The following is a 26,212-nucleotide window of genomic DNA, read 5'->3' as shown; positions in this document are numbered from 1 at the left end:
AGGCTGTAAGTCACCATCTTTTCCTCATCTTTACTTTTCTATTAAAGGAGAGAAGCATTCCTGTCTTGTGCTTATTACACAGAATTTATTTTTTAATAAATCAAGCTGTTTCAAATTGCAAAACAGCCAGGGAAGCAAAACTCCAAAATTAAAGGATTTTTCTATAATCCTCCAACAGCTGTTAGGGATCCCCCTCAATGTATGCAGAATAATAGTATTAAATGGGCTACATCAAATCAGTGTATTCATTCCCATTATACAGATCTTATAGTTTTCACTACAAAAAACACCACAAGTTGTTGGTTATTACAGTAAGACAGTTACTGCCCTAGTCAACCGCTCACTGCCTACAGCATATAACAAGGTCTTCTACAGCTTATGGACTATTTTAAGTTACAAGTGATAAGATAGAAGACATGCCATGGAACTCTTACTCTGTATTTCTCCATTTCTGCTCAGATTCTTTATCTCAGTCTTGAAGATATATAATACCTTAAGCATAGTATCAAATGCTCTTATTTGTGTACTTACACTGATTTGGAATAAACAACAATGAATTCTCTTCTTCCTAAGAACTGAAACATGAAACTTTTATTGCAACACTGACCTCTGAAAAGAATTCAAAAAGAGTACAGTTCTGTATGTTTTGAAAGGCCAATGCAGCAATGGCTGTCAGTTAAGACATTAAAAACTTGAACAACTCTATTCCAATGCAGAAAAGCCTTTACCACTACTAAATGGATACACTCTTACTCTGTTATAACATTCGCAGATGCTTCATTGGTAAATCTCAGTCTCAGAGGTCTCTTATCAGGTGATATTTAACAGGTAGAACAACATCTTCAAAGTAAGGAAATACAGAATAATTCCAGAAAATTCAGTGATATAAACAAACTATTAGGTAAGATGCATGAAAAATGGTTCAGTGATCCTGCAATACTGGAACAAGGGCCTCAACTGGCCTTTCAGCAACTGTAACAGATTTCCAACTAAACCAGCAATTGGCCTTTTTGACACACATCCTGATTAGAATGCTCAAGTTTATTCATAGATATGTTGACCTCTTATTTTGGCTGGGTTTATGGGTTTGGTTGGTTGGTTGGTTTGGCTTTTTTTTTCCCCCCCTATTACCCAAAAGAATGAACTGCCTAATTTTGAGTTTCAGTTCCTACAAGGAATGAAATAAGTATCTTCTCACAGTTAGTTGCTATGGAAATAGTATTTCACAACTGGACCTCTGCTGAAACAAAACATAGAAACAACTCAAACAAATAAGCTCTTATTTCTAAGAACCAGTTGCTTAAAGACATATGGACTAAGGATGAGGCTCAGACAAAAGACAACTTTCTGGGGACAAGTCCAAGACTTGTACCTCCATAAAACAGAACATCTAACTTCCTAGTGACACATCAGACAGTCTCACAGTTTTTACTTGTTTGCCCTCAAATAATTATGACTGGTGTCTACTCAGCCTGACTAAACTTGTGAAATTCTATTTGCAGATTAATTTATGTTTGAATTTTATATTCCTTTCAAAAAAACACGTAACACCTACACTCTTAAGTCTGTAAGTCTGAGGGACGTGCAATTTTTTTAAACAGAAAACTGATGCAAATTAGAAAAATATCTATGTTGTACTTGTTCCTCATGTATATAGTCTGTGCCTCTACAAGAACACTAATAGATGAATAAATTTACCACATTTCTTCCAAGACATTCCATAGAAACTCTGCTTTTTTGCCTTGAATGACAACTCAAATTCTTCATGGCTAGAACTACAAATTCATAGCAAACCTTCAAGACTGTTATACCTTTAATTCTCCTAGTGCAGCCCTTCATACCTTCAGTGATTTTCCCCCTCCCCCCATCATTTTTTGATGAAAGGGTGTTCTACACTGAAATTTTATCTTCCACATGCAGAAGAGAAGGAAGTTATTAAAGAAAAAAGCACTTGTTTGAAGTCACATTGGCCACTAAAGAATTCCTCTAATCCAATGATATTGACTAACAGATCTTGAATTTGCACTCCATCCATTAGGAAGCAGAATTAGTATGGCATGTATTTAAAGAGAGGATGCAACCGTCAGGTCCCTTCAAAATAAGCCTTCCTGTAGATAATAAACAAGATTTTCATCTTCTTTAAATCCAGTCAATAGTTTTATCATTCTAAGAAGAATTTGAACTGTGGAGGGTTGCACATAAGATGGAGAATTGCAGTCTGGAGAAACTGCTGGTTATTTTAGGGAAACAATTAGAATTTACAGCTGTCCTGGATGTAAAAAAAAAAAAAAAAAAAAAAAAAAATTCAATTACTGAAAGACTTGGATAGATCAGATGCACTTTCCAGCAATCGAGTAATTCCTCTTCCTCGCATGGTACTTGTTCCATAAAGGGAAGTCTTCACACCACATCGAGAATCACCTATTAATTTAAATACAGTTTGCAAATCAAATCATCCTTTAAAGCTTGAATAAATTAACGGAATTGTTCTTCATATGCTGTGGAGCTAAACCTACTCAACAGCTCTAATACAAAAAGTCAGAGACAGGGGTTATGTCCTCTATAAACACGAAGACCATAAGATCTCATGCTTTATAATTGGAACAGTTTCAGGGTTTAATTCGGCGAATACTTCATATGCAAGAAACTAAGCTGCACACTCAGAATTCTTACAGTTACTTATCTTGCAAACTTGATTCTGTTCCTCTGAAGATTAGCCATGAACTGACCAGATGCACTGAGATCACATCCCTTCTATTCAAAAAAATTCATGTCCCAGAAGACTTTAAATGAGCAGTCTTTATAAACTGCACTATAGCAGAATACTTGCAACCCGTACCAGGTGAGTCTGCACATATGATGACTTAAGAGCAAGGAGAGTATTTTAAAGACGGCCTTGACTCAGAGTACCTAAGCATACGAGAACAGACTCCATGTAGCTGAAAAATAAGGGGGTATAAATCAGAGAGCAACATTTATATGAAGAACTAGATTTTGAGAGACCTTTTTGACCATAAGATTGCATCCAGTAAGAAAAGGATAGCCCTTTATGTTTAAGCCTTCAGAAATTCAGTGAAATCCATATGCAGGAGTAAGTGCAGCTCCTGCAAAGCTCTTTAAGCTTTATGCCACTGACAGGCAACATCTAAGCCCAGAAATTTGAAAAAGCAGCAATTGGATAAAGTTCAAATACCTCTTTCCCCTTACAAATGTGGAAGTTTCAAACTCACAATTAGAAGGGACAAGCTCTTGATCCTGACTTGGAGAAGTGAAATGTCTGTCACATCCAGAACCCTGAGCCTTCATTTTCTGTATGAAGAAATAAACATTCAAAATAATATATGTGTCTTCTAAAATGCAGTATGCACAGCTATCTATGAAATCTACGAATTATGGTAAATAAAAAAAATCATGTGAAATGACCCAGCTAGTGATTATTTTTCTTTCACCAGTCTGTCCAATACATGTCTCAAAAGACAGCATCTAACAAGAAAATAGCTAATCTGAAATTGGCCAGTTTGAACACTCAAGTTAACTAAAAATAAACCAGGATATTAGTTTAAAGAGTCTGACCTGAAAACGTCCAGCATCCAGTACCACCATCTTGGTATTTGTGCTTTCACCATAATCAGAGTCTTGAAGAGGAAGGTGAGCTGCTGTCAGTGAGACTCCATACACACTAGCTAAAGACTTACTGATGCAATAACTTGACCAAGAAAAAAGAAAACAGGAAAAGTTTGGCTAAGAGGGCTGTAATGTTGATGTACAGAAGAACAGCATTTTTAGTTCTTCAACTGGCAACAAAAGCAACCACAGACTGAGATGGACAGAGCAAATGACAGAAGGCAGAAGGACATCACTGCAGCAGCTAAATAGTTACCCTGCATCCTTCCAAGACCACCAGCCTCTTCTACAACTACACGTGAAATTAAAACAACTGCTTCCCCACACTATCAAATGCAGCCACTTAGAAGCATAAAAAGCAACATTTTTTTTGCAAGGCATAGCAGCACATAAGAATTTTTTGAATGAAAAATTACTCATTATTATCTCTCTCAAAGTGCTACTATTACTGACTGAGATCTTAAATGGCATTTCCTTGTTTTCCAAATATTTACTTTCCCTTCTCCCACACCAAAAAGCTTACAGAACGTATGTACCTACATTATATGTAGGGCAGTATAAAAGTTTCCGAAGTAGAGATATACTAGAATATAATGCGAATTTCTCAAATACAGGTATACTAAACCTCTGAAGAAAAACAGCGAATGCTAATGTAAATAATACTTCTCTCAACTTTCCAATAGTAAGCACAGGTAGTGAAAGGATGACTACAGAGTGATGGACATTACATCTAAGTGACAAGACTTAGAGCATACTGCTAAGCCATACAAACAACAATGAAAGTTACAGAGAACAAAATCTTGGGGATAGAGGGAATAAATAAAACTCAAAATCTAGAACTACAGTGCCTCAGGCAGTCACAGAAGCCAGAGGCAAAAACATGCATCTCTAACAAAACAAAAAGTCATCATACTGGAGAGAACTCCTTAGCAATACTCACGCAATTTTCTTACAGGAGGCTAAAGCACAGCAGATTATATCATTCTCTTCATGCCACTTGCACCTACAAAAGAAATGAAGTTCAGGCTTATTTCAGAAGCATCTACATTGTTAATTAACATGAATAGTTGGTCTGGTCAGAAGGAACAGGAACAAATATTAAATATGCTATCTTTTTGTCTCAGCAATCATAGAGTACCTTTAAAATTTCAGAGGACCAGCATTTGAAAACTAACTTCTAAGTAGTTTACGCTGAGTTAAAAGGCATGCTTAACAGGCAACCTGCTTCATGCTGAGGTGGGGGGAAGAGCAAAAGAGAATCCTGAGACACAAATGGAATTTAAAAGATAACAGTTTGAAGCTTTCCATTAACATGAAATAGTTCTTCTCAGTATAAGCATCCCCACCTTCGTCCCCAAATGTGTATTTTAAAGTACATTTTTCCATTCTTGTTAAGATCTCCCTCTAGTGTGAAGATACTCATAGAAAGGGAAAACTGCCTGACTATAAAAAAAAAGATAAAGTGACACTGATTATTCTAATGGATCTTAAAATCCATACTGTAAGCACTTTCAAGGTTGTTTTGGGTTTGTTTTTTTTTTGGTTGGTTGTTTGTTTTTTTGTTTTTTGTTTTTTTTTTTTTTTTAATCTACTAAAATTTACTATCAAATTATTGGTTCTTACTTAAAACAGTGGCAGAGGAAAAGTTAAAGTCATTGTGTCATTAAATATTCTACTGGTATGTAGCTTGTAGTGACCACTACTTTGTACAAATATGGAAGAATGCGAAAGCAGGAAAAGCTTAACTGTTCAAGACATGTAGGGGAGTAAAAAAAAAAAAAAAAATAAAAAAAAAAATCCTACAAAGTAAATACGATTCTGGATGTGTAATAAAAATCATTCATTCTGGAAGAAAAAGACAGGATCCAGCTTAACGCTTATGCTTGAGAACTTGATTTATACCACTGGCAAATATACCTTGTCCATCATCACAGCAGCAGCATGAGGCATTTGATGTATAGCAACAGCCAGGTCCCATTCAAATTACACTTTCTTGAAAGTCTGAATCTTCTCACTTCTATGATTTCCAGTTAAATACCACAATATATTTTACTCCCATTTTCTACCTCTCCTTTACATCAGGCCTCTGACTCTGCATTAAAAAGCCATCTATCTTTACACTTCTTTTAGAAAAGTATTTTTCATTTTAATTTGTATTCATGATGTGACAAAAAGCACTTCTGATTGTAAGACTTACAGAACATTCTAGCCTAGAAGCATACAAGCTGTATGTGAAGCACGACATATCAGGCTAATACCTGTTTCCACAAAGAAGAACCCAACATACCTGGTATTACTGGAGAAATCCCACAGGAAGACATCCAATTCTCTACACACCCAAGTCTTGGATGGCTCCTTTTGGTATTTCTTCCGGTACAGTTCTACTACCAGGTCTTCTACAGCAAGGAGCTCCAGATGGCTCTCAATGCCTGTAGCTCAGAGAAAATCCAGGTCAGAAGAACAAGAGTCAGTGAATAATTCTGCACAGCTCACTTCTCAGTCAGTCCCTGTTTGTTGCCCAGCCTCTTACCAGAGCATCAAAGCTCTTGTAAACCTTAACAAGTCATTCCACCAGTGGTTTTAATAAAACCTGGCTTCCTAGCAAGTGGGTCATCCTATATTCCCATCATTTTCTCCACCTCAGTAATTACATGACCTACTCGCGGGCCATCTCTCCTCAGCAGCTGATAGTCTTCCCATGTGTTACCACATGTTCACCCTCAGAGTCATCTCACCACCTCTAGTGCTCCTTTAACTGGCTGAGCAAGAAACAGCATGTTATTCTACAGATGTGCTCACTAGTGAGTTAGCTGACCAGGCTGCTGGTTTACTGTCACTGATTGGGCAGAAAAGAGGAAGAAGCACGATCCGTTTCCCACCTGTTACGCTAGCCATTCGACTGAGACACCAGTTAATTCGGAATCTGTCATTAGACTAGAGGAAAGAAAATTTCAGTCACATTGGAGAAGTACAGTATGTAATTCTGACATCTGCAAGTCTTCTGACTACATCTGAAAAAGTCACCTCAAACACAACTGCATGTTTGTGGGACTGAACGACTGCTTGAAAATTATCTTGCAGAGGGACCAAATGCCACAGAGGCCTTCCAACCAAACCCCAGGAGAACGTCTGGACTAATGTTTGAGGACAGGTTAAAGGTCAACCCATACTACACCTATCTCCATTAAGTGCTCTGAGATACTTTTTTCATGTGTTTTTTTTCAGAGCCCTGTATTTACAGATGGAGCCCAAGATCTTGACCCTCCCCACCTTTTTAAGGATTATCATTAAGCTTGTAGCTGTCATGAAGCTTAAATGCCTCGAATCCTAACATTTTGTTTTGCTCACTGGCAAATGAAACTTGAGCAAAAATTCAGATGTATGGTACTCTCATGGGGAAAGAGTCATGAAACCATAAAAACATCCCTTTGTAAAGCAGGATTGTGTGACTTTTATTCAGAACAATCAATTCAAGTCAGTCTTAAAAGCCCTTAGCCTAATTCAAAACAATGTCAGAGACCAAATGAAATGTTCATCAGTAGACTCAAGTGCAGGCTGAAAGTAAGGCAGAAAATTAGGTCTCTGCTTTATAGGAAGGTTAGATTCTAGAGGCCATTTCTTCCTGCATGGAACTGGGAAACTTTGGAAAAAAGTGTCTTTTCCCACTCATTAGGTTTTAGAGTGAAGTATCTCCTTAATCATCCAACAGAAGTGAAATCAGAGGTTTTGATTTAGAGCATCTTACTTTGACCTTGATCATACCCTGCAGTAGAAGAGAGGACAGACGCCTCTGGCTGGCTGGACAAACTCAAGAAGTTCCTGTAAGACAACTGCATAGCCACTACGTGAAAGATGAAATCCAGATATAGGGATCTTATGAGTGGCATCACCTAATGAAGCCGGGGTGGTGGGGGCAGGAAAAAAAACAAAAAAGTTATGAGAAGTCCTGTTTCCTTAAATGATACAGCTCTCCCCTCCTTTGTATCTTTTTATATACATGTATTTATACACACAAACACACACATCTCCTGTTGTCTACATACAGTGTCTGTGATTAAGCTACCAAAATCTTGCTTCCGTTACCAGAAGACTGGTGGGTCTTGGCCATGAGCACACACACACAGATTTACCCCTTTTAAAAGGCCATTATCTAAGTGTTTGACAAAGGAAAACATGGGCCAAGTTTGTTCCCTCATACACAAGGGAAGGAAGTGTCCTAATTGAAACAAACTGCAATCTATAAACACTGCTTAAGAGTTACAAGGTAAAGGAGGCAGGCCAAGCCAGACACAACAACGGTATAAATACTTGAACTTTGTCCATATACGTAAAGCTGCAAAATACTTACAACTTTTAAATACAAACTAGTATCTTAGCACTTCATGCTGCAGATACACACAAGGACTATCAAGGGAAGGACACTCTGTTCAGATGGGCTTGAAAGCATTTAAAGCTATACAAAGTTGTCCCATTTAAGAAGAACATACTGCAGTTATTACTGAATTAAAATAGGAAGACTGAACACTCTGCCATTGACAAAACCATTTTGGGTGAAGTGCTCTGCCATTTGTGGGTACAAGAAACATACAAGAGGTTACTGCAACAAGCTGTGCTGTCACCCCTTTGTAGTCAAAACTTGACAAGTTCTCATAAGGAGAAACTGCAGACTCACAAAACATTTGGCTAAACATCAGATAAGCTGAGTCTAAATCTGTACACCCTTGCACACCATCCCTTTTCTCCACTGATACTCACTAGCAGCCTGGCAGTGGTACCGAAAACCACGTGGTGGTACTTCTGCAAGAAGGGCAGGGGAGACAGGAGAAAAAGAACAGTCATCATCCAACATCCACAATGACAGATCTTAACTCTCAACTATACATCATAGTTTCATGTACAGAAAGGAACAGCTTCATCTTCTCTTGTGGCCTTGTACAAGTGCCACAACTATTTTTGAAAAAGTTATTTTCAGTTATATGCATTTTAAAAAACAAAGTATATTGTACAGTGTGTGTGTGTGTTTAGGTCCAATCAAGACAAACATTCATTAAACAGATGCTGGCATGAAATATAAAGCACAAACATCTGAAGGTCCTTTCTGGATTTCCTCCTGCAGTTCTGACGCTTAAGCACATTTCTACAGAAACAATCAGCACTGCTCTGATATTTTAAGAAGTCCAACCACTTATAGTCAAAGAAATTAACCTGTCTTAATACTAGAAATCTAATCTAGGCAGCAGTGACACTAGAAAGCCTCCCTCTCACCCCAAAGCAAGATGAACTACTTCTCATCTCTCTTGCTTGGAGCTCACCTGGATCTATGAAGCGATGGAACTCAGCCATTATGCCATCCTGTAGGGAGTACTTGACACACCCAATCTCGCAAGGAAGGAAGCGCTGTTCACAGTGGGATGGCAGCTTGCCATGGCTGTAAATGTTCAGGAAGTAGAAAATGTCTGCAATCACAGCTGAAAGAAAAAAAAAAAAAAAAAAAAAAAAAGAGTATTTTCCAAAGAGCCACCACAGATTACAGCAAACTATCCTGGCCTCACCTCATCCAGTGAAAGCTGCGGTGCACTGTATCATATGAGTGAATAAAGTAAGGTAATGACCAAGTAAAACACACAGATCTTTCTCTGTGTCTGAGATGACAAGGTAACTAATAATTATGTAAGAGTTGGGCATATCACCAGTCCTGGTACACCTTCCACAGATGCTACTGTGTATAGAGATCAGGGCAAAACAGCCCCAAAATACAAGTAATTTAGAAAAATAAAAAAGTCAAACCCCCAAACCCACAAGAATGTTAAGAGGCCTTGAATCCAACAGGAACTACTATTTCTTTTTACGATAGCTTTCTTCACCCTTTAGGAAAAAAAAAATAGTAACTGCAAAGCAGCCTCATAAGCTCAATTCAGTAACATACACAAGTTAAATGAGCTGGTAATAATCTTCTGGGGTAAAAGGAGATGAGAAGTCTGCTAATTAAAAGAACTGTTTCTCCTCTGCTAAATGAGCTCCCAAAGAAGGCAGCAAGAACATCCAAGGCAAATGTTAAGAAATAAATCTATCGTTTACTAATTTAAAAAGTATTCAACTATGAAAAACATTTCACAATACACCTTAATCCTTCTCTTCATGAACGTCACATAATGTTCTTACTGAAGGTTAAGGTAACTATTTAATCCTTACCCTTAAATTCTGCCCCCATCAAAAAATCCTACTTGTTCTACTAAACAGTAGAGATGTATAACTGTTGTTACACAGAAACAATGCTGTATGCCAGACTTTGTGGCATTTAACACCAGTTATACTAAGCTTGAATGCTGGTACTTTCTCACACAGGTCTTAAACTCTACAAGCTGTGGGGTCATAGGAAAGATACCTCTCCTACCTGAGTTTAAGCTGCTAGCCTTATGAAAAAATGAGTATAGCTACAGGGATCCATACAGGACTTTTATGGATAAATATTAAGGAGCAGCATCATAAAATGCATCTCAGGTATCTTTTGTCGTAATCCCTCTCATTTGGTTTAAAGATCAATTGTGTCAGCTCAAGCCACCTTGATAAAGTTGATCAAATTTGCATTACAATTACAGAAAAGCATGACCTCTGGCAGAGGGGACACTAACAGGTATTACACTTTATATGGAGCTGCTTTTTCCTGCCCCTTCATAACCATGATAAGAAAATAGTTCAAGACTTGTTAGGTAAAAGGCTTGAGCTGAGACTTAAGCACACAGTAGATACAGCCTGTATTAATTGGCCGCTTGACTTATCTTGTAAGCACTACCATTTATCATTTTTCAGAATAATGTAATATTCACTGGGGAAAAGATTACAGATACGTTCATTACTCAATTCTAATTAAAACACCCATTTGAAGAGGGGGTACAGATAAGAAAGGTTTAGTTTTCAGGAGTTCTTTCAATCGGGAAGTAAGCCAGGATGTTATAAAAGCACTGATAAAGTACCTATCCCCTCTTTTATTCTCCCAAAGAGGCCAGGTCATCATCTTATTTAACACCTCTACCATACAAATTTTGAACTTTGTTATCTAACAACTCTTTGTCCTTTAAAATTGGTACAAACATTCTTTTACACTGAACTTGGATTAGGTGTTGCAAATCATAAATGTACAAGTTGAGGAATTACCTTCTTAAAAGACATTAAATAATTGTAAAGAAACTATTAGTAGCTATATTCCCATCAATCTAAAAAACAGAGGATAGAATTATTGGGGGGGGGGGGGAAGGGGGACGGGGGAGAAGGATGAGGGACATCTGCATTCACCGACTTCCCTCTAAACTACAAAAGACCTTTTTACAACAGGATACCATTAGTTTAAAACACAGTTAACACCGATGGCTATTAGCAAAATGTAAACAGCCTCTGTTTAGGTACCATCGAGAATATCTATAGAGGGCAAGCTTTTATCTACCAGGATCAATTGCTTTACAATCACTATACCCTGATCATTCTTCCAAGACATAGCAGAGGCATCTGGAAGAGAAGCAACACTAGGCATCTTCGTGGTCAGACAAGCAGGAACTGATTGAGCCAGATTACGTGTCTGGAAAAGATGAGAAAGTTAAAAAAATCAAGAGAGTCTACTAACTCCCAATAAAGTCCTTCACCTCCTTATATCAGTGGAAAATATAATGTCCACTAACAGTTATGGTTATGTGGAACAAGTCTGCAATTTATATACAAGTGCCTGTGTACTTGTAGACCAGGAAGGCAAGATTTCTAACAGAAAGAGCGATAGGTATCTTAGTACCTTGGTCAACTCGCTACAACTGGAAAGAACTATCACTAAATGTACAAAATGTAATTAAAAAAAAAAAAATTGTATCATTTTGTTAGGTTCAACCGTTTGTCACAGGTGAGGAATTTTTCAAACTGGAATTTCAAAATTTCTTCCATAAACTTTATGAAAAGTTTGGCACACACTAGTTGCCTCTGACTAGGAAATGAATTAATGAAAAGCTGATAAAGCCTCAAGGAAGTCATCAGATTGCACCAGCACAGAGCAATTAAGAGGCGCATATGCCCATTAAACATTGCAAATCCATGCACAAACATTAAGCTTTTAAGAGGACAGAAAGAGAAACCTGGCAGGCTTGCAGAATTCAATCATTCAAGAGCCAAACTGGAAATAACATCCACATCTAGGTATACTAATTCCAGACGACCATCTTAGCAGAAGTTTGTTGATTATCAGTTTGAACTATGTAAAATAAAATTAATGAGTACAGGAATTAGTCCCATACCAGTAAGCTTAGGTCATCTCCAAAAGATGATCAAGACCTTTCACTACACAAAGTAACTGTGGTTGTCTGTGTACAGGGGTGTGATTAATAAAATGAGATCACATACAATCTCATACATGCACATTCCCACATTTCCACTGACAGATATTATGTTCTTTATTTCTGTAAAAGAATTCTTTCTTTCCCCAGTTACAGCTTTCTAAAATGCTACTGCTTGTGGAAGGAAATAAAGAAGACTCCATTTATGACTCATTAGTCATTTCAGGTAGCTCTCCATTATATATGAAAATGGAGCTTCATTAACTACATATCCGTAGCCTGATAAGTAACACAATGTTAATCACATTTTAAATAGCTCTTTCCCATACACGCAGGCTCTCCAAATCAGAAAACATTGCCTAACATCTCCCTACTAGTCTAGATTGACTAATTTAACCAATCCAGATTTACTAGTTACTGCAAACTATGAATATCCTGTCATTCCCTTTAGTGTTGTGTATGCGTTTTAAAGTCCTAAAATCTACCTCACTGGTAATTCATAGATCATAGTCAGTGTCTAGAAATATGGGATAAAGAAGGAATTGCAATGTATTATCCATTTACTCAATCAGACTCTGCTTTCAAAACACAAGTTTTTACACTGCCAACCAAGACTGGAATAAAATAAGCTTTCTGACACCTCACATAATTCAAACTCTGAAGCAAACTAGGCTTCAGGGAACTGCTGGGAAACAGGCAGAAGGGAGAAAAAAAAAAAAGTAATAAAAAAGACACCCCCTCCTCTTCAAGACAGTCAATAGTAAGAGGGATCTGTTTAGCACTATTTCTGACCACAACCACATGAGCTTAACCTAACTGCTTACTTCTACATTGTGGAATTTTGTCTTCCACCATAGCATTACCATTCTCTCCATAATCAAATCAACCTAAAAACAATGGCAAGGTATAATTTCTCTTTTTGTGCATAGGTTGCAACATTTCACTGACCTGGTCCACCACACTCCCACTCAAAAATGCCAAGTCAGCTGCATAGATGATATGGTTTCAGGCAGTCAGACAAGAACCACCCAAATTAAGGATGTCCACAAAGCAAACCCAACATGAACTAACGACCAGAAGTCATACAAATTTACAGTATTATAAATAAAAACATTGTCAGTCATTGCAAAATATTGTTAAACATAAAACTAAGATGTTAGAGAACTACATTTGGTAAAAAAAGCCCAAAGGAACAAACTGTGCTGGTTTAGAACGGTATAGCATATTCTCACCTTCAATTCAAACCAGAACAATTTTCTGCATAACCTTCCTAACAGAACAAACTACCACAACAGCCATAGTGAGGTTGGAGACAATGGAGACCAGGTGATCCTCCATAGCACCACAGCTGACCAAACCCCAGCATCACTCCCCCTCTTATTTAGCTACTCTGAAGGGTGTTCCTTTCTCAGCATTTACCTCTTCCACTGCCTTCTGAGAGTGTTTCTTTTCATTCCACTTATAAGCCTTCTCTTTATATATAGTCTTTTCTTCCTTAGTCAGCAACTTGAAGGAAAGAAAATTGTTAAAAAAAGGTTTTTACTGCTTCCTTCTAGCAGTCTCACAAACCAACAAAGTCCTTGTCAGACATTAATTATGCATTTCCAAAGGACATTATCAATGCTTGGCAAGAACTTCCAACCGCTAACGTTTATTCAAACATTTCCAGTAGCTTTCTCCCTAACAAAGCCATCAGCTTTGGTTCAAAACACCCAGCAAGCACACGCTTCTGAGGCATCTTCAGATGAGGGCAAACTAGCACTGCCCCACCACAAACAAGAGGGCTTCCAAAACTACTCTTGCCAGCCAGGGATGCCACTGCCCCTGGCACACAAGGCAGAGCTGTCCCCACACAGCTGAGGGGAGGCCATTGTAGCTTCTGCTTCTTTGCTAGAGGCAGCGGAGGTCACTCGGGATACCCATTTGAGCGACTAAATATACAGCAGCTGACACACCAGCTAGCTCGCTCTCCAATAAAGCCCACGCTGACATTGTGTGCCCCCATGCAACCTGCCCAAGGGCCACACACAGACCCACCCGACGGGTGCTGCTTCCCCGGTGGCCAGAGGCAGACGAGCCGCTCAGTAGCCCACGGCCCCCTGCCCTCCCTGCCATTAAGAGCCATTTTCCCCGCCCCCGGAGAGGCGAGGGCCCCTTTCCCTCACCGCCCACGCCTGGGAGCAGTAAGGGACGGCGTCAACCACGCCGGTCAGCGGCAGCCCGCGCCGCTGCAGCTCGGGCAGCTGGTCGCGCACGAAGAAGTAGTAAGGGCTGCGGTCGGGCTGGCGGTGCGTCATGGCGGCGCTGGGCGTCGCGGGGAGGAGAACCCCGCCGCGGGATGGCCGCCCGGCCTGCGCACTGCCCCTCGGCGGCGCCGGGCGCGCCGCGGGGTGTAACCGCCGCCTCAGGGCGGGCCTCCGGCGGAGCGCGGCAGGGCTGGTTGGGTGGTGGGGTTTTCTCTTTGTTTTGTAGCGCTGAGGGGGGAAGAAAGAGCCGGTGGGAGCGATGGTTTGCACCAAGTTCTCATAGATACTCAAACCGCGGGCCTCCCCGCCTTCACAAAATGGCGGCATACTGGTTTTTCGAAACAGAAGGGTCATACTTTTGGAGACTTTTGGAAATGTTCAGAGATCATTACTGCTGGTTGCAGCTGCCTCGCTAGGCCCAAAGCAGGCATCCTACTGCATCTTGCTGTAGGGCTGGGTGTTACCAGAAAGCGGTAATTAACTCACTCTCTGAGACTCAATTTTGGAGTTTCAGAAAGCAGGCATTCTTTATTACAGCGCCGGACACACAAGGGAAAGCTCCTCCTAATGTATGTGTGTGAAGACAAAATCAACAAGCATTTATGCTACCTTAATCATACATATTCATTACATTTTAATCATATTTTAATAATATTCATAACTTCCCTGTGAAGTCATTAGCATATGTTAATGTCTCTTGCGCGTGTCTGTTGGAGTCTTCAGGTGGTCATCAGGGGTCTTCAGATGAAGGCTTGCAGTCTTCTTCACAGTGTCTGCCAGCTGACCCTTCTGCACAAACTCAGTCCTGTGGTCACGTATATCTTGTTCTCCAAGGCTGGCCTGGTCTGGTTTTGTTGCTAATTTGCAGCTTCCTTATCTTTATGTTTCTTTGCACCTGATACTACAAGGCTGAACTGCCTCAAGTCAGATTATTTATGAGTTCCTTATCCTACAGCTATTCTAACTATTCCTCTAAAGGTTAGTATTTGTTCTGCAGCACAATGGTTAAATGATTAAAACAGCTTAAATTGATCTTAATAATTCTATTCCACAAGTATCTATTTTCTAATAATCTTAGTTCACAGCTGTCATGGGCAATGGCAGGCAAGGTGCCTTCCATGCAGCCCACAGGACCCCACCTTGGCTCCCGGCTTTCCTCTTCTGAGCTCATGAAAGAGCTGGTACTCCATGAGAGGAGATGATCATGGTGATGTACCTACTCTGACACTTGCAGTAGTGCTCAAAGCGCTACCAGGAGCTGAGGTCCTAGGTCTGAATAGGGGGTGACAGCTAATGGGGGTAGGGGCCCAGGAGATGCAGGAAGCAATGGGGGAGGAGGCAAAGACCAACTTCAGTTAAGAGGCCTGAGTTTGGTTTTGAGATATGTGGTCGAAAAGTGGTGGAGGTGAGAGGGCATGCACGTGCTTGGAAAGGTAAACTTGCTTATTAAAAATAATTTAGGAATTCATGTTATACAAAACTGAGGTTGCTGTCGAGACTCTCTTTTTGTGGTTTTGGGTTGTTTTTTGTTGCATTTTTTTTCCCCTTTCATCTGTCTCATTGACACTTCCTTCACTGAAAGTTTGCATAGTGAGTCACAGTTCAGATAAGATAAAGGTTTGAAATAATCTGATCTGCATCATCTTGATGAGCAGCATGAGGTGCTTCCCCCTTTAAGCTTTCTATTGATCTCTCAAAAAAAATGAAATTATCTTCACTGGCCATAGTAAAAAAAGGAAATTAGCAGGGCAATAACCACCGTCTTAAAAAAAAGTTTAAGCAGTTTACAGAAGAGATTGTGAAACCTGGTTGCCTGGAACAGAGGACTCTACATTTGACCTGAGAGAGTTACTGCAGTGGCAGTGTTGGCACAGGCCCTGATTAAATTCTGCCCAGGTTTTGCTTATCCCAGGTGTGTGATTGTCTCCCAGATTCCTCGCTGTTCCCGTTGTCTTTCAGGGCATCTCCTTCAGCGTGCAGTTGCAGTTCTTGCAGAGCCTGCACTGTGCAGCAGAACAAGAGCTAGCAATGCTGCTTCTCATGCAGCCATCTTCTGTGGAGTTACCCAGACAATCTTGATAAAAACGAATCGTGTAGATTCTTTGGAGAATTGGAAGATTCTTTCCAGTCCTCTATCCCAGAGTCCTCTTGAATGTACTATAAACCTAGACATGAGGATAAAAATGCTGATAAAACACCTCCATGCATTTCCAAATCACTGGAAAACTCTGCCTCTTCCCCACAGTCTGATTTTTTTCATCCTCTGGTTAGGTAATGTAAGCCTGTTTAGCTCCAAAAGAGGTAGCTGTTGTTTAGGCTTAAATGTTTGGTTTAGCTGGTTGTGTTTGTCACTGCTGGAACTGCTGGCAGGTAAGGTCAGATCAGATTGCTCTTGCATCTCACTGGTGGCTGGTTTCTCTGAGGGTTAAAAAATGCTGGTGCAGTTTAGTCTTGTGGAGACTATTCTGTCTTGCTCAAATCCACTGAAACAGTTTGTTTTATGTTTGTGAACCACTTGACTGAATTTGCTGTTAAACATACAGGAGTAGTCAATCACATTGTTAAAAATGTATAAAATCATGATGTAAACTCAATGAGAACAGGTGACCATTTTTAAAGTCACTTTCACTGTTGTGGAAAATAATTTATATTCTGGTCTAGTTCCTGATACATTAATGCTAAATCTCTGTGGAGGGACTGCAAGAAATAACTTGTATCTTATAAATACAAACTAGTTTTTCAGGCAGAAAGGCGAGTATTTACTGTTACATTACTGTAAGAGTTGTTGCTAGGAGTGCATCTGTGCACATTTGTTTTACTTCCCATCACACCATGTGTGCAGCTTTGGGACCCACCCTTTAGCAGCCCTTCCTTTTAAAGAAATTCAGATAATGTGTGCATCAACTGTTTGAAAAACACAAGGCTCCAGTAATAGCTCTCCTAGGGCTAGAGGTGTGGTTGGAAAATAAAATTCATAAGCAGTGGAGAAAGGATTTTCCTGGGGTGGAGGGCAAAGAAAAAACAGGGAACAAATCATCTTCAGAGCACCATGTCATCAGTATTTTTCCCCAGAGCCCTGAGGAGAGCCCAGTGCCTCTGAAGAAACCTGTGTTTTAACTATTCGATTGTCTGATGTTTAACTGAGCTGGCAAAGGAGTTCTCTGGACCATTTATACTGATTTGTAAATAACTTTTGTAGCACTGGGGCCATTCCAGCAGATAAAAGCAAATGTTGTGCCAGTATTTATATATTACTTTTTTCTTTTCCCCTTAAAGCACTTAATTCAGTTAAATGACTTGATATGCCAACACTGAACTCCTAGGTACCTGGACTTGGAAACCCGGCTCTGGAATTAGGGGCCTGTGCTTTCCCATCAATGCATGGAATTTGTTAGATACCTCAAAATAGGGTCTGTGTACCCTCGTACTATGCAGAGAGAAAAACTAACTGGAACTGCTCTACCAGTAACGCATTTTCATTCATTCAGGATTCATGGCTATAATCTTTCCAAGATATGTCTCACAGTATTTTGTAGGAAAGAATGAGCGGAGTTATTCTAAAAAACATGGCAGTGACTACATCTGCTGCTACCCACTTGCCTACTGGTCTGGGGCTCAAGCACTTTCACACAAAGTGAAATATTTGATGTTTATGTTAGAGGAATCAGGCCAGATCCATCAGCTCAAGAGAGGTGAGGCTGACACAGCCCCACGCTCCCAGGTCCACCTGAAGTGAGGTCGAGCACGCATTTGCAGTCTGGCATGCCAGCTCCTCCTGTGGTTTTGCCCTTAGAGATGCACCATCCATGCTGCCTCCTCCCGGGCTCTCGGGGCACATCACCTTCTCGCCAGCTAGCCCAGATTGATCGTGAGTAACGCTGACGCACCCACTCGCACGCTCGCTCCCCACTGGCATAAAGGCTAGAGGGGACGGCACTTCTCGTCGCTGACTCGGGTCTCCCAAAGCTGGATACTGGGCCCAGCTTACAGCACCCAGACCCTCGGCTCCTGTCAACTCACTCCTGTCTCTCCAGTCACTGTCACCCAGGCACAAGGGCTCTCCAACCCGTGGTGATCTAAGGAAACCAGATGCCCCCACCCCAGGAAACGTTGCACCTGGGGGTTGAGACATGCCCTTTGTCTGTTAAGACATGCCGTTTATCTGATAACATGGGAGTTGCTAGGGGAGGGTCGGCAGCTGGGGGCTTGGGGTGGGGGATATTTTAAGGATTTCTTGGAACTACTTGTAATATTCCCTCCCTATTCCCGGAATTGTGATACATATGTAACATTCTACGTAATAAAAAGGAGCCGCTTTTGGCTCCAAGGTGCTCGTGCATTTGGAGGAAATGATTCCCCCATGCGCCCAGGGCTGAATAAACATACCTACTTTATAACCTTACTGGTTGTAAAGTCGTGATTCCACGCCTCAGTGGCTTGACTAGAGGCTGGCACTCAGATGCCCATACACATGCGTACACCCAAAAGAGAGGGTCCTTCACTCAGACAAAAGAGTTATAAAGGAATTTAATAAGAAGATAGGAATGGGCTGTGCTGAGCAGGTGCAAGGCATGGCAGACAACCGTGTCACCCAGAAAACTGCTCACACACAACTCACCCTTTCTATCCCCTTATCTCTATATTTTCCCGCTTGTTCCTTCCCAAATCCCCTAGATCTCTCCCTTTCTTTGCCTTTGATTCCTCCCCTGAGCATTCCATAAGAAGTCTTGTGCAATCCTGAAATGCTCTTCCTTTGCATCCAGTAATGTATCCTGTATCCATAGGCTGCAACCCTCCTCAGTGGTAAAGTGCCTGTGGTGTTGACTCACCTTGATGGGCTTCATGCCTGCACGCTGGGGCTGAGGCTTTCCTGGGACAGCCTTGGCAGGGGCCTGGACAGGTTTTCCTTTCCTCTGAGTCCTTAGTTTGGGTCCCCATCTGCCATTGCGTCCCCGGCTCCTCTGGACTTGTGGAAATGGGCCTTTGATGGGCTGATGGCTCTTGTAACGGGTGTGGGTGGAGCCAGGGCAGGGTATTATTTGGGCTACACTCATGCCATCCTCTCTCAGCACTCCTTTGTGGCTGTGTAGACAAGCTCTTATCACATAATCTCACAGTTGGTGTCTTTCTCAGCCTGGTTATGGAAGTTTTAAACCTACAATTCCCCTGGAGAGTGATACAAAGGGAGAACTTTGTCTTTCCAGTCCAGTAATTATTATTTTTTCATATGTAAAGCATAAACATTTCAGGGATCAGACTCTGCAGGCTTCCCCTTTCCTCAGCGAATGATTTAACCAGTAAGTTATGGCCGTCAGCATTCTCTTGGTTTCACTCATTTTGACCTAATGAATCTTGAGTTTCTTTCTGAACAGTGCTACAACTGCAAAAGGAGTGCAGGGTGCCTTACATCTCAGCTGTGTGATTAAGGACATAACTTTGAACACCTTAGGAGTCAGGAGGCCTTTTTACAAAAAGCCATATCCTCCCACCTTGTTCCCTTGACTGTCTTTGCAGGGCTTTGCTGGGTGTTAGACCTACTGTGAATATCCTGGATCAGCCTGACAGGTGGTATCAGCATCTTTCTTCCAGGTTTCTGGGGAAACTCAAGTGAGGGCTGCTATGAGTCTGTTTGCACTTCAGAAATAGGAGATTTGCGTTGGGAGTTGCAGTGTGTGTGCGGTTTTTGAATCATTTACCAAGAGCAGAGTGGCGCAGCGGAAGCGTGCTGGGCCCATAACCCAGAGGTCGATGGATCGAAACCATCCTCTGCTAACTGGGAGTTGTATTTTCTTTTTAAAACATGTGGGTTAGGATAAAGACAGTTTAATAGGTAAAGCAAAAGCTGGGTGCGCAAGCAAAGCAAAACAAGGGATTCGTTCCCCACTCCCCACCAGCGGGCAGGTGCTCAGCCACCCCTGAGGACAACCAGGCTCCGTCACGCTTAAGGGTGACTTGGGAAGACAAACACCATCACTCTGAGCATCACCCGCTTCCCCTTTCTTCCCCCAGCTTCACATGCTGAGCATGACGCCACAGGGTCTGCGACGCCCCTTGGGTCAGTTGGGGTCAGCTGTCCCGGCTGTGCCCCCTCCCAGCTTCTTGTGCACCCCCAGCCCACTCGCTGGTGGGGCTGTGTGAAGAGCAGAAAAGGCCTGGACTCTGTGTAAGCCCTGCTCAGCAATAATTAAAGCACCCCCTGAATTATCAGCACTGTTTCTAGCACAAATCCAAAACACAGCCCCATACTAGCTGCTGTGAAGAAAATTAACTCTACCCCAGCCAAAATTATCACAGACTATTAGAAGGTATGCAGCAACCAGCTGCCTATGTGTGGTACAGCTGCATCCCCTCTATGTTGTAAATTGCAAGTATCTTTAATGCTGTGTCTCTGTTGAAATCAATACATTGTTCCACTATCCTGGTCAAATACCAAGAAATCCTTAATAGCTGATAAAACTAGGTTTTGAGGTGGAAACCAGGGACCTGGCTGTGACAACACAGATGTATGTAAGCCTTAGCCTGGGTGCTTGTTAGACATCTGTGTTCTCAGAACTATCTGGGCATGCAGAGAAGGAAAACTAAGTGTGTAGTCAACTTTGACAGTACATGTGTGCTTTCAGTCTCAAGTTGCTGCTGAATGAGGGGTTTTTAGATTGCAGTTCTAAATGTTAGGTACCAAAAATTTTCCAAAGTCTTGTTTTGGATCTGGCCCTAAGTAGGATGACCTGAGTAATTGTAGACCTGTCAGACTGACAGGGATCCCAGGCAAAAGGATAGAATCACTGATACAGGAGTTGCCTTCGATAATGAATTAAAGAAAAGTAAGGTAATTAATGCAAATCAACATGGGTTTGCAGCAAATAGATTGTTTACATTGGTTTGTAATTGTATCAAAAAGATATCGTGGTTACTAAAGGTAATGCATTCAAACACGTGAGGCACGTGACTTGACCACACAACACTAAATCAAGGAAATGCAAAGATACAGAGACCATCCAGTCCCCAGGTAAAACATCAGCTTAGGATGTCTCAAAATGTAATTTTAAATGAGGAATTGTAACTGCACATTTTCAGTAAGATCTTTCTTAGGTCATTACTTGGCTCTATGCCACTAAATATTTGTTGGTACGTTTGAAGGAAAGATATAGTCATCACAGATACTTGCCACTGCTACAAAGATTGAGGGAATAGTTAATAACATAGGTGATAGAGTGGGATATTCACCACATAGGAAGTCCCCATGTGGTGCTACGTCAAAAAGGACTAAATGTGATCCCTGGAAGGATAAACAAATTTTAAGCAGGAAGTATGATTCTGTAGTATTTCTGCTTTCATGTTTTTAGCTACTGTGCCTGGGATGCTCTCTCCAGATCTGGTGTTAGCTCAAGAATATAGCAAAATAACAGTCTGTTGAACTTCCAGAGAGTGTTAAGGGTGCTTTGCTCATAGTCTGTCGTTACCCCTGTTCAGAAATGCCTTAAGAAGGCCCCTCAATCTAGCTTGACAGTACTAGAAGATTAAATTGGATGAAATCAGGGGCAGGGCGAGGTCCCTTCTAACCCAAAGTATACTGTGATTCTTTTTCTAACAGGTATGCTGTAGTTCAAACAGGATGTAGTGTGGCAAAGTGATGTGGCCTTTTCTATTAAGAAAGATGGATTAGACAATCACAAAAGTCCAGTTCACGCACTCCAGCACCCTAAAGGTATTTATGCTGCCCCACAGTTTCTCTACAGCCAAAAGCTGCAGAGGGTTTAACAACTCGTTATCTCCTCTGTTATCTGTAGATATGCAAGCAGAGTTTGTCTTACTCCTGTGTATTTTTGCATATAGTGACACACAAAAGATTGTGAGCTGTGGCGGTTCACTTATGATCCTGTATGTCTATAATAACTTCACAAAACATTATTGCTGATATGCACTTAGTGTTTTTCAGGTTCCCTCGGAACGTGTAGCAAAGGTACGCTATGATTTTTGGTGTCGAAAAAAGAATCAGGAACAACACAGGGAGTTATAGAGAGGAGTGAATACTATAGAAAGATGCTGTTCTCTTAGTTTTTTTCTTATGTTGAATTTATATTACAGAACTCAAGGTTCATTGGAAGGAGAAAGTAAAATTTCTCCATTAAAGATTCTAAACATTTGTTGGTACAAACATCATGGCTGAGAACAAAAGCAACTTATACATCCATATCACTCACTCCTGACATTAATGGGAAGTAGAAGCTCTGTATTATTGTGCTATCAAATGTAGCCAGGCAGCTCAGAAAAAAACAACATAGACAGAGGTGAAAGTGTTTCAGCAATGTCACGCTGTGAAGCTATCAACAATTAATACGAGATTCCAGTGTAACAAAGAAAAGAAGGAAAAGTTTTAGTTAGTGGCTATTCTGAAGAGACTCACTAAACGCTATGATTTGATGATGTGATACCTAATAGCTTCTGTAGTGTGCTGGTCTCAGTACTAAATCAAGAGAGCAGTGTCTAATGGCTGAATCTAGTATGACATCCCAGAAAGCTGTTGAAATCACTGTTTCTATGGAAATTTCTACAAGGGAAATCCAGGGGGCTGAATGGATGTGCAAAAGTATGCGTGAAGAGAGGTATTTTCATGCAGCATAGCGGGTTTTCAGGGATGTTGCTGAGATGGGTAATTCTGAGTGAGGTACTGTTGTAAATCATTCCAGATGCAGGTAACTTAAAAAGCTGACTTGCTTATCAACAGAGGAAATGACCACAGATTTGGCCATTGGAAGATGAAAGGAAGGAGGGAGGAACAAGGCAGTTGGCAAGAAAAGAGCCAGCAGCTGCTACAGCATGAGTAAAAAGTGAGTTTGTTTGCTTCCCTATTGTTCAACTGAATTTCTTCATGATCCCATTGCATAGAGGAGAACTGCTCCAGATAAAGTCGAAGTGTCACTTACATCAAACAGTGTTGTAGTGTGGTATTCTGCAGATTCAGTCTGGGGCTAAATTATGCAGGACAGGCATGCGGAATTTGGTCATCCAGCATGAAGGTTGTCAAGTGATTGAGAGAGATAAGGTTGAAGTCTACCAGTATGCTGCTTTTCGGGGGACAGAGAATCCCTTCTGGCTTGTGGCTTGAAGCAATTGCATAGGAATTTACCCACCGTTTGAAGACTAAATTATGCTAACTGCAGTCTTGCAGCTTTCTGTCTCCAAGAGCTGGCTAAAAGGAAGGACAACATCCCAACATTAACTATTAAGCCAGCTCAGATGTTGCAATACTCAGATCAAAGGTCTGCAGAGATCTGGAACATCTATTCAGGGCTCAGAGATCCATCATACGTGCATACATATAAATGACAGCTCACATTAAGTGAAAAAGAACCGTACAGTGAGTTTGAGTATATGAAAATTTCAAAGCAGTTATAAATCCAACGTTACATGCAAAACAATGGTGCTTCCTTGTATTGAAAATCTTTCCTTCCTTTGTTGTAAGTCAAAAGTTTAGCAAAACTGATGTATGCCAAAGTTATTTGCAAAAGCTGGAGTAGATTAAAAAAAAAAAAAAAAAAAAAGCTAGGAGTAGCTAACAATAGTGACACATAAGGGATTGTGCTGCTCCCAGTGTTAAACATATGAGATAATATCAACATCGTCTCACGAAACTCCGGATCAGACTCCTGGCCAATTAACTTACAGAAAGGCAAGGCACCAGGATTTCTCTTGAAATGTTGAGGGTTATCATGAAAAATGGATAAGGGAGGGAGAGAAAAAATAGCTTTGTGTTCACCTTTTAGGAGTTAGTTCAGCTCATACAAATCTTCACAGATTATATCCTATAGATAGGTAACAGTGGTGAGTCAGGCCCTCCGCTGATGTGAAGTATTATAGCTCCATCTGAGTTTTCAGAAACTACATGTATTTCTGGAGGTTGAAGTTGTGGTCCTATGAGAGTTTCTACTTTGCCTTCTACCTGCAAGTATGTACAAAGGCAGTGAGTCAGATCACTGGGTGCTGAAGGAGAACACTGCTGTGCGCTGCTGCGTATGTACATTATTTAGCATAATAGGGTCTTAGTTCTGAATAGTGGCTTTTACCTAGCAAAACAGACAAGTTCATAATGTACCGGGTCAGAGGAACTTCAGGACACTGATTAGGCTGGGTATTTTTTTCTTGAAAGCAATGTTGAGTAAATATAAGCTTCTATGTGAAAAGTATTTTTAAATAACATCGAATAGCTCTGAATAAAACACTTAAAACCAGACTGACTGCCTAGGGATTTCCTACTTGCTCAATTCCACTTTAACTATATTTACAGAGGGACTACAACTGTTCAAAAACAACCAAAATGTTTCAACACATCTTTTATCATAGCAAACATGCTGGTTTGGTTTTTCACTCAGAAATTATTGATCTGGTTTTATTCATGCTTTTCAAAAAAGCTTACCTTGCCTGTAGAGAGGTCCAGTCTGAAGGGTAAAATTAGAAGGGATCTACAGGCAATTTGAAAAAACCTGCTAGAATGCAAATGGCTCGTACAGTTTTACCTCAGGCATCCCTTCGTACCCTGCCTTTAGCAGCGGGACACACCTAGAGCTGCTCCCTTCTGGGGCCCAACTTGGCTCTAGAAAATCAGAACTGTTTATGTTTTTTGGCAGATTCCAGATTTGAAGAAGTTGAAGACTACTCCCATCTCTCCCGTGGATCACTGACGTCTGCAGAATCCAAATTTGATTACAAAGACCAGCCAAGACCCCGAAAGAAAAACACCCAAAGACAAACAACACGCAAAGGGAAGCCGTGCTGGATGCTGTGGATGGTGAGTGCCATGTTGGAAACTGCTTCTCTCTGGTGCTGAGCCACCAAAGCAAGCACGCCGCTGTTGAGCCAGCTCTAGGCCTATGAATTGCACAGAAAGTTCAGAAGTTTTATGTACAGTATGTACTCATACATGTGGGTCCACTGTGGCCTGCACCGTTTAATTTCAGAGCAACATCCATCTTTTTAAAAGTGATCTTTAGCCGTTATTTCTAGATGGCTGTCCCCTTTCAGAAAACTTCCATCTCCTTCCAATATCACGTTGGCATGAAAAGTTAACACCCCACAAGTCAGCTGTCTGCCGTTAGCAGCCAGAACACCTCCTCCCCAACTCAAATGTTATCTCCTCTTCATCTAAAATTACGGTAATTAGCCGCAGCGTCCACGCTGGAAGTGGAAACCGCAGCGAAACGAGGAACTGGAACAGTCTACATTCATTTCCCAAGGTGTACACACTTCGGGGAGGAGAGAAGATCTGAGCGGACATTTCCAAGCGCTCGCTAGCGAAGTTGTGAGGCGGGACGGGGCGCCCGTAGGTTGCGAAAACCTCCGGTTCTCCCCCCACACCCCCCCCCCCGCAGCGGCACCTGGCAACCAAAACGCGCCTTTGCCGGAGGGAGGGAAGCGCTTTCGGGAACCCGCGCGTGTGTCAGTCTGCGTGTGTGTGTGTCCACCGGCCGCCCTCCGCTTGCCTCCCGGCGGCAGTGCCCCCCTCCCCCGCAATCTTCCCCCCTCCCCTCCCGGGAGCCGGCCGCGGGGGAGGAGCGGAGCGGAGAAGCGGAGGAGCCTGACGGCGCGGCCGCTCGCCGCCAGCCCGGCCGGGCCCGCGGGGAGGCGGGTGGCGGGGCGGGCGCGCCGGGCGGGGCCGCCCCCGGGCCTCTCCCGCCGCCCCACGGCATGGTCGCGCCCGCCCCACGGCGCCCACGCCCCGCGCCTGCCGCCCGCCCGGGCCAGCGGGAAGATGGATGGGCACGTCCTGGGATGGATCGTCCTCCTGTGGCTCGCAGGTAGGGGCCGCGGCCGTGGGGGCGGCCCTCGACCTGCGCCCGGGTCGTGCCCAGCGGGCTCTGCCTCTTTGGGGCGTTAAAACGGGAGGTTTGGGGAAATGCCCCCCCCCCCCCCCCCCCGCTAGGCTGCGGGAGGGAAGCCGGCGGCGGGATGGGAGTCTTTTCGGAGCCGTCCCGCGGTAGTTTGCGGAGACTTCGGGGAGAGGGCTGGTGGCGCCGCTGGGGACGGGGAGAGAGG

The 26,212-nt window shown here is 42.0% G+C and overlaps 1 protein-coding gene and 1 non-coding gene across 3 annotated transcripts; one reads left to right on the top strand and one right to left on the bottom strand.

Annotated features, from left to right (window-relative positions):
* Positions 1-1,067: 1,067 nt before the first annotated feature.
* On the bottom strand, positions 1,068-14,271 carry MAEL (maelstrom spermatogenic transposon silencer). Of its 2 annotated transcripts, none has more exons than XM_032988243.2 (12): positions 14,102-14,271; positions 13,356-13,442; positions 11,095-11,197; positions 8,937-9,092; positions 8,380-8,421; positions 7,387-7,514; positions 6,504-6,558; positions 5,912-6,053; positions 4,565-4,627; positions 3,574-3,706; positions 3,231-3,309; positions 1,068-2,421 (listed from the first exon to the last, which is right to left on the bottom strand). In XM_032988243.2, the coding sequence occupies exons 1-12, from the start codon at positions 14,231-14,233 to the stop codon at positions 2,306-2,308; spliced, it is 1,236 nt and encodes a 411-aa protein (XP_032844134.2). In that variant the 5' UTR covers positions 14,234-14,271; the 3' UTR covers positions 1,068-2,305. The 2 variants fall into 2 exon arrangements, with proteins under 2 accessions (XP_032844134.2, XP_042645030.1); XM_042789096.1 differs by having other exon boundaries at positions 1,068-2,269.
* Positions 14,272-19,882: 5,611 nt separating this feature from the next.
* TRNAM-CAU lies at positions 19,883-19,954 on the top strand. The gene has a single exon. It is a non-coding gene; the product is annotated as a tRNA-Met (tRNA).
* The last annotated feature ends 6,258 nt before the right edge of the window (positions 19,955-26,212 follow it).

Source organism: Tyto alba, unplaced genomic scaffold (assembly GCF_018691265.1).
Source record: "Tyto alba isolate M040663 unplaced genomic scaffold, T.alba_DEE_v4.0 Super-Scaffold_14, whole genome shotgun sequence".
Taxonomy (NCBI): Eukaryota; Metazoa; Chordata; class Aves; order Strigiformes; family Tytonidae; genus Tyto; species Tyto alba.
Note: the sequence above shows the minus strand (reverse complement) of the source record. Positions and strands in the feature narration are given on the sequence as shown.

What these genes read in the sequence shown, in the direction of transcription:
- MAEL (XM_032988243.2), bottom strand. Translation starts at nt 14,233, where the DNA reads ATGACGCACCGCCAGCCCGACCGCAGCCCTTACTACTTCTTCGTGCGC. An exon ending in GCCTCCTGTAAGAAAATTGC is followed by an intron (nt 3,707 to 4,564) that starts GTGAGTATTGCT and finishes TTCTTGGTCAAG; the next exon opens with TTATTGCATCAGTAAGTCTT. An exon ending in TGGATGCTGGACGTTTTCAG is followed by an intron (nt 3,310 to 3,573) that starts GTCAGACTCTTT and finishes TTCTTCATACAG; the next exon opens with AAAATGAAGGCTCAGGGTTC.